This window comes from Furipterus horrens, unplaced genomic scaffold (assembly GCF_987537825.1).
Source record: "Furipterus horrens unplaced genomic scaffold, mFurHor1.1.pri manual_scaffold_4, whole genome shotgun sequence".
NCBI lineage: Eukaryota > Metazoa > Chordata > Mammalia > Chiroptera > Furipteridae > Furipterus > Furipterus horrens.
In genome coordinates, this window is record NW_028327174.1 from 128,878,745 (window position 1) to 128,887,523 (window position 8,779).

The 8,779-nt window shown below is 36.1% G+C and overlaps 1 protein-coding gene across 1 annotated transcript; it reads left to right on the plus strand.

Annotated features, from left to right (window-relative positions):
- Window positions 1–5,025: 5,025 nt before the first annotated feature.
- LINGO2 (leucine rich repeat and Ig domain containing 2) lies at window positions 5,026–7,034 on the plus strand. The gene has a single exon (XM_090275783.1). It carries the CDS (start codon window positions 5,052–5,054, stop codon window positions 6,870–6,872), a length of 1,821 nt encoding a protein of 606 aa, XP_090131909.1. The 5' UTR covers window positions 5,026–5,051; the 3' UTR covers window positions 6,873–7,034.
- The last annotated feature ends 1,745 nt before the right edge of the window (window positions 7,035–8,779 follow it).

The following is an 8,779-nucleotide window of genomic DNA, read 5'->3' on the forward strand; positions in this document are numbered from 1 at the left end:
ACTTCAGTTTTTAAAGTACCAGTTTTTTCTTTTGTACATTGAGGGAGGGGTGAGGTTTTGAGGGAGGGAGGGAGAATTCCCTTCTTTATACCCTTGTTCCTAGTCAACATAGGTGCAGTGGGGCCAAGCCCAACTTGAAACTGAAGTTGAATACAAAGCTTGGGTTTAAAGCATTTCTATTCTGCTTCAAAATCTCTCTTGAAACTGTTCCTTTATCCAACCCCACTCCTATGACCTGGATTGGGACCACTTTTATTGTAGCTTGATTTAATGCAACAGCTCTCTGAGCTTCCAGCTTCAAGTTTTTCCTTCCTGCAAGTCAATTTTTCATGCTGCAGTCAGATTAATCTTCCCAAAATGTAAATCTGATCATATCACTATTTTTCATAAAGCACTTTAATGGCTGGTCGTTGCCCTCAGGATAAAGTGCAGACAGCTTATCACAGCTTGTAAATCATTCCCCTAATTACCTCTTCAGTCTCTATTCTCTCCCGTTTCTGCTTCAACCATCCTGGAAAACTTTAATTCCCCCATCACAGCATGCTCTCCATCATTTCCCTGTGTTTTCACAGACTGTTCACTTTGCCTAGAACACACACCTCACTCTACCAAAATTTGGGGAGAAGAAAATAATGGAAATACACTGTTGCAAGGCTACTATATATCTTAGCTGAAGCAATTTGATAACTCTAAGTAGGTTGTAACAAACTAAAGATGTATAGCATGACCCCTAGAAAAACAAATAAAAATGATAGGTAAATATATAGAAAAATTGAAATGTAATATGTAATAAAGACTAAATGATTAAACTAATAAGAAAGGAGAAAGAAAGGAGCAGAAAAATCAAGCAACAAGTACATGACAAATAACAAAATGACATACCTAAACGCAACCTTAGTTTAAATGGACAAATCAACCTAACAAAAGGCAGAGATTACAAAGATCATCAGACTGATTTAAAAGCAAGAACTAGCCACATACTGTCTTTAAGAGATCTTTAACTACAAAGACAAATATGGAAAAAGGTATACCAAGAAACCATGAAGCTTAAGATAGCTAGAGTGCTATTAGCCATTCAAAGTAACCTGAAGTTAAAGAATATCACTAGACACAAAGATGGAGCCTTTCTAATAATAAAATATTAATATATCAATAACTGACATGTGCTTAATAGTCAAGCTTCAAAATACATGAAACAAAAAACTGTAACACTTAGGGAAATATAGACAAATTTACATTTATAGTTAGAGATTTCAATAGTTATCTCTCAGTAATTAAGAATAACTTTGAAAAAAATTAATAAAGATTTGGAAAATCTGGACAATGCAATCAACCATATTAACCTTAATGACTTTCACAGACCCCTGCACCCCAAAACAGCAAATACACCTCTATGTCAAGTGCACATGAAATGGTCACCAAGATGGATTATATGCTGATCTATAAAACAATCTCAGTAGACTTCAAAAGATTGAAATTTTACAGAGTATGTTCTCTGACCACAACAGAAAAAAATTAGAAATAAAAAATAAGAGTCTAGAAAAAATCTAAATACTTGGAAATAAGCTAACTCAATCTCAAACCATCCATGCTTCAAAAAAGGGAGCAAAAATTAGAAAAATATTTCAATATGTTAATTTTAAAATATGTATTAAATTTTGTGAAATGCAATTAAGCAATGCATGAGGAATATTACAAGTTTTAAAAGCTTATATTAGAGAAGAAAGGTCTAACATCAATGATCCAAAACAGCAATTTTCAACCAGTGTGCCACAAGAATATTTAAAACATGCAATACCTGACTATTTAGTCAAGGGTACTGACTTTTTTCCCTTAGATTGTCAAATTAAAAAATGACAGCAGCCAACACAACAATAGCCATGAAGTGTAAGTGCCCTGTCTTAAACCATTAATATATAGGTCATATAATAGAGTTGCATTTTATTGGTCACATCACATAATAAGGTTGCATCTGATTGGTTAATTCTTGCTACCAGGGATCCTTATATACAAGTATAGGCACCTGATTTTTTAAAAAGTTACTTTGGGGCAAAAATGGTAGATACTATTTTTTTTTTTTTGGTAAATTAATCAAAATTATATTTATTTTTGTCAGATAAACCAAAAATATAACATTTTTTGGTGTGTTGCAGAATTTTAGTAATTAGTTTATGTGTGCCATGAGATGAAAAAGTTGAAAATTACTGATCTAAGTTCTACCTTAGAAAAACAAATAAGAGCAAACTAAGTCCCAAAGAACCTGTACCAAACACCTATGTATATTAAATTGTATTCTTATGATACATTTCTAGGGAAAAAGAAGATTCATAATAATTATCCACTTTTGGAAGTGGTGGGTATAATATTGCATAAATATGTATCTCCAAATATAATATTTCATATTTATCTCCAAACTCAGTTTGCATTCATTAAATATGTATAGGTTTTTGTATGTCAATCATACCTCAATAAGGTTGTCAGTAATATTTTAAAATTAACAAAGAAAAAAAATGATTCAAAGAAATGAACATGCTGAAGGTCAATATATTTACCATATTAATTAGCCTCCTCATTGTTGTATCTGAATCTCTGGAAGTTTATAGTTCTTCTATCAGTTCATTCTGCTCTTATTAATTCTGGGTAAAAATAATTATTGACCTTTGTCATTCTGACAGGCAAAAATGGTATAACTCTTGTTTACTTTGCACTTCTCTGCTTACTAGTAAGTTGGTGATCTTTTCATAATCTACTGATTTTAGTTTTTATTACACTCACCTCTTTTCCTTATTGACTAATGAGCTGTTTATTTAGTACTATTTTTAATCTCTCATTTATTAAGAGTCTAAAATATATTCTCCAGTTCAGTGTGTGTGTGTGTTTATTTTCTTGTCATGCTATTATTTTTTAAATGCATAAAATTGAACAGATGGTTGTGTTCTTTCATGATTTCTAGCTTTAGTCATAGAAAATGCTTTTCAGCTCTATAAGAAAACGATTGAATTTTCTTCTAGTACATTATTTTTTCTTGCATTTTAATTCTTAATTTACCTGGAATTTATTTTATTGAAATTTATTTTAGTGAAGCTTATGTGCAACTTTTCCTGCTAAAAATCTAGCCAATTATAGCCAACTATCTATATTTTTCTCACTGAATTCAAAGGTAACTTTTCACATATACTGACTTTTCAAATATATTTAGATATAATTCCTTATGTTTCTGTTCCATTGGCTGTATATTTTTGTGTTAGCATCATGTTGCTTTGTTACTTATAGTTTTACAACCTATGCTTAAATATCTTCTAGGGTTAAGTCTGTTTTCATGACTTTTTGTTTCTGGTTATTCTCATAATTATAGTCTTCCAAATGAACTTCTGAATATTTCAAGTCTAAAAAATAATCTTTGTAACATATGTATTTATTGAGAAAGAGCCATCTATATAATATCAAATCTTCCTATTGAAATATATAGTATATCCTCTTTTTGGTAAGTTTTGTCCTGTTAGTCTGTGTATTTCTTGTTAAGTTTATTCTAAAGAATTTTACTCTTTTTCAAAGATGCTATGAATGATATCATTTTTTACAATATTTCTGTTTTATATATAAAAATATTTTAAACATTAGCTTATTTAATTATTTTTGTTAGAATTTTTCAGTTGATTTTCAGTTAGTTTTCAAGACAGACATTAATTACAACTCTGTTCCTATATAATTGATTTTGCTAGCACTTTCTGTGTCTTTGCCTTGTTTGTACATTTTGGGGAAGATTTTCCTACTTACTTGCCATTAAGGTTGATCCTATTTTTTTTAATAAATAATTTGTTTAGATATAGATAGATATAGCTATACATAGAGACATAGACATATATATATACAAACTGTGATTGGAGAATTGTACTCTTACTAATTGTTCTTTTACAATTCAGGAGTACACATTGAAGTTTATCAAATACCTTTTTATCTAACAATTACTGTTTTAAACTTACTTTGTGTAAGATTCGGTGTTTGTGGATGAAGTGTACCTGTGGGGTCTCAGGTTGAGAAGCACGGCTCAACAACACATCCCTTGTTATTCAGCTGAGCAGGATGTTCGGGTCTGCTTAAGTATCTACATTTACAAATAGTCATTTCTGATCTCATCTAATACCTATTCGATTTCAATAAACAGGTTCACAGAGTTTGAATTTGAATGTGAAAGAATGATAGCTCATTTATTATTTAAAAACATCTTTTCTTAAAATTATGGTTTTTCCCCACTCTTCAATATTTATCCTAAAAACTTAAGAATGCATTTTCATCATCACACTATTTTGATGCCTTGATTCTGCCCCATCTCTATGATAAACACAAAGAATGCAAAGAGTTTGAGGATCTTTGTTTATCTAGGAATAGAAAATCTTTTCATAAATCAAAGTTACTGAATTCTGAACAATTTACCTTATAATTGAACATTCTTTTATTATATATGTCGGAAAAAATCCCAGGCTCTTACACTGAACATAAATTTTGTTTTGTCTTTTGAACCTGAGGGCCGAATGTTGAATGGAACTTCTGTTTGCTTTGTTTCAAACACAGGATAATGTCCAAAACATTGGCGATGCCGACATTGATTCAAACTGAATAAGTTTTCTCTTGGTCACTGAACTCCATTTTAGTCGAGTTCAAATTAGAGCCTTTGTAAAAAATATATCTTGCTTTGTCTCACAGTCTGTACCATACACTGTATTCGTCTCTTCTACAGTTTTCAAATACTGTAATTGTAGCAGCTCTAGGAAGCTTCTATTATCACTCTCATTATCTCAATTTTATAGCCAAGAAAACTGGAGTGCAGGGAAGTGAAGTAAGTTATCCAAGGCCATGTCATTAAAGATGGAAGTTTTCAGATTTTTAAGTTCAGATCTGTGTGATGTGATGTCAAATCCAGGGTCCTTTTTATTATACATCTGCCTTACTTATGTCTCTCTTCTATTCCATGCCCTGACTCAATATTTCTTCTCTCTTTTGCCCCTTCTCCTACAGGCCCGTGACCAAGGTTTAGACTAAGAGGTGGAGTCATGCTTCACACGGCCATATCATGTTGGCAGCCATTCCTGGGTCTGGCTGTGGTGTTAATTTTCATGGGGTCCACCATTGGCTGCCCTGCTCGCTGTGAGTGCTCTGCCCAGAACAAATCTGTTAGCTGCCACAGAAGGCGACTGATCACCATCCCAGAGGGTATTCCCATCGAGACCAAAATCTTGGACCTCAGCAAGAACAGACTGAAAAGCATCAACCCTGAAGAATTCATATCATACCCTCTTCTAGAGGAGATAGACTTGAGTGACAACATTATCGCAAATGTGGAGCCAGGAGCATTTAACAATCTCTTTAACCTGCGTTCCCTCCGCCTAAAAGGCAATCGCCTAAAATTGGTCCCTTTGGGGGTATTCACGGGGCTGTCCAACCTCACCAAGCTTGATATTAGTGAGAATAAGATCGTCATCTTACTGGACTACATGTTCCAGGATCTGCACAACCTGAAGTTTCTTGAAGTGGGGGACAATGATTTGGTTTATATATCACACAGGGCCTTCAGCGGGCTGCTGAGCTTGGAGCAGCTCACCCTGGAGAAGTGCAACCTGACAGCAGTCCCAACAGAAGCCCTCTCCCACCTCCGCAGTCTCATCAGCCTACATCTGAAGCATCTCAATATCAACAGTATGCCCGTGTATGCCTTTAAAAGATTGTTCCACCTGAAACACCTAGAGATTGACTATTGGCCTTTACTGGATCTGATGCCTGCCAATAGCCTCTATGGTCTCAACCTTACATCTCTTTCGATCACCAATACCAACCTGTCCACAGTACCCTTTCTTGCCTTCAAACACCTGGTATATCTGACCCACCTTAACCTCTCCTACAATCCCATCAGCACTATTGAAGCAGGGATGTTCTCTGACCTGATCCGCCTTCAGGAGCTTCATATAGTGGGGGCCCAGCTCCGTACCATTGAGCCTCACTCCTTCCAAGGGCTCCACTTCCTTCGTGTGCTCAATGTGTCTCAGAACCTACTGGAAACATTGGAAGAGAATGTCTTCTCCTCCCCTAGGGCTTTGGAGGTCCTGAGCATTAATAACAACCCACTGGCCTGTGACTGCCGTCTCCTCTGGATCCTGCAGCGGCACCCTACACTGCAGTTTGGTGGCCAGCAGCCCATGTGTGCAGGCCCAGACACCATTCGTGAGCGATCCTTCAAGGATTTCCATAGCACTGCCCTTTCTTTCTATTTCACTTGCAAAAAACCCAAAATCCGTGAAAAAAAGTTACAGCATCTGCTAGTGGAAGAAGGGCAGACGGTCCAGCTAGAATGTAATGCTGATGGAGACCCTCAGCCTGTGATCTCCTGGATGACACCTCGAAGGCGTTTTGTCACCGCCAAGTCCAATGGAAGAGCCACCGTGTTGGGTGATGGCACCTTGGAAATCCGCTTCGTCCAGGATCAAGACAGTGGGATGTATGTTTGCATTGCTAGCAATGCTGCTGGGAATGACACCTTCACAGCCTCTTTGACTGTGAAGGGATTCACTTCAGACCGCTTCCTTTATGCGAACAGGACCCCTATGTACATGACTGACTCCAATGACACCATTTCCAATGGCACCAATGCCAATACTTTCTCCCTGGACCTTAAAACGATACTGGTGTCTACAGCCATGGGCTGTTTCACATTCCTGGGAGTGGTTTTATTTTGTTTTCTCCTCCTTTTTGTGTGGAGCCGAGGGAAAGGCAAGCACAAAAACAGCATTGACCTTGAGTATGTGCCCCGAAAAAATGACGGTGCTGTTGTGGAAGGGGAGGTGGCTGGACCCAGGAGGTTCAACATGAAAATGATTTGAAGGTCTACCACTCACACTATTGTTTCTGAGTCATTTTCGGTAACCAGTGGGACAACCTGGCACAATTTCTAGGTTAAAAGGCAGCTTAGTGCAGCTGCCCCTGTGTCAAAGCAGGGTCCAAGGAAGCAGGAGGACTTCTTATGGAAACTCTCCACCCAGAGGAAGGCAGGAAGGCACGTGTCAAAGCCCTTCACACAGTGAGATACTAATTGTTTGCTTTGCAAATATTGGCATTCTGGGGATCTCAGTAATGAACCTGACCTTTGGCTCATGCTCATGGATGGTTGTTCAACATTTTCTACCACTGCAGAAACAAAAGAAAAAATTAAAAGGAGCAACCTACAATGTAGGATTTACCTATTAAAAAGACACATTTGTCTAAAATATACTCTACATAAAAATTTGTATCTATGATTATCATTTATTAAATCCTTGCATCATACCATATTGTTGGTTCAACACCACAAAGAAATCAATATATTCTTTATTCTACCTTTTTTTGGAAACATATATGCTGTATATGTTTTAAAGCAATATGAATGAGAGGTTGTGCTTTTAGTTACTCACCACTATAGCTCCAAGTGTGATTTCACCTTTCTTTACATACAGGTAACCCTGAAACTAGATCCCCAGAGTTGTGGGTGGAGATAACATTGAAAGATGTGTTTGTCTGATGAAGGGTGTCAAGAAGCAGGACCCAAGGCAAAACTGCTCAACTCTGTTAACTCCTGTTACTATAAATAAAGGCATGTGCCTAGTTTTGATACAGAATGGAATATTTTTATACTTGTGATATCACACTGGACCAGTTTACTGTAACAAAGCCCTCGGTTTCTCCTGAAGGTGGTAGGCCACTAGTTGTGCCTGTAAAACACAAGGTAGGTGGTAAGACTGAAAATGATCCACTTAATGACAACTTGATTATTAATCCCATCAGTTGGTACTAATGGGTTCACAGAAAATGAAAGAGGATATAATTGTTATATAGTATACTCACAAGGTAATATTTATCTCATAGCTAAGATCCAGAATTCAGGTGTTCAAAGGCTCTCTGGATAAGATCTTCTCAGATGCCAACACAAACCAGGGTGATCCATGCATAACATGATGTTAATGCAACTAAGAACCTGGCAGAAACATGAAAGCTGCCTGAAGGCTGGATTGCTGTCAAAGGAAACATCTAGCCACGCTGATATTGTCTATTTAAATGCTAGAGAAAAAGTATTACTTCAAATGGGCAACTTCAGGGTTTCTCCCTGTTTCCTGACTAAGTGGAAAATTGGCTTTTGTTTGGAAAATTATCATGTATAGACCAAAAGAGAGCTGTCATGTTTTTAAAGAAGTGAGGAGAAACAGGTAGGTTAAAAAGCACTCACCAATTTTTTTCCTCTAATGAGGAAAAACTAAGATAATGCCCCCATGAATATGTTAACCTGTGCTGACACTTTTACTGCTCTAACCCAAGAATGTCACCCAATTCAATTTACATTAATAATTGTTACTCAAAGTTAAAATATTATAGTTTTTTTAAAAATGGCATAATGTCATTGCCACCAGGAATTTGGTTCAAATAAGATATAATTGCATTTGGCTAAATGTTGAGTGAATGGGTTTTGAAGCATATATTCATATGATCTGAGAAAGCATTAAATATAGAATGTATTCATGCAATGTGATGTATTTAATCAGCACAGAACAAAGAGGAAATTTCTACACTTTGAACATTTTGAGAGGGAACTGAAAATGAGCTTCCTTTTGGATAGCATATAAACTGGAATATAAGATTTTTTTCTTGGCATATGAGATTGGGTGTTTGACTTTCAAAAAGCTGGCATTGTTTTAATATTTAAAAGTTTGATCAATTTTAATAAAACTAAATTGCGCTCCACCCCCCACCCCACCCCAAA

Excerpts from the sequence above, each read along its gene's own strand:
- LINGO2 (XM_090275783.1), top strand. The coding sequence starts at position 5,052 with ATGCTTCACACGGCCATATCATGTTGGCAGCCATTCCTGGGTCTGGCT.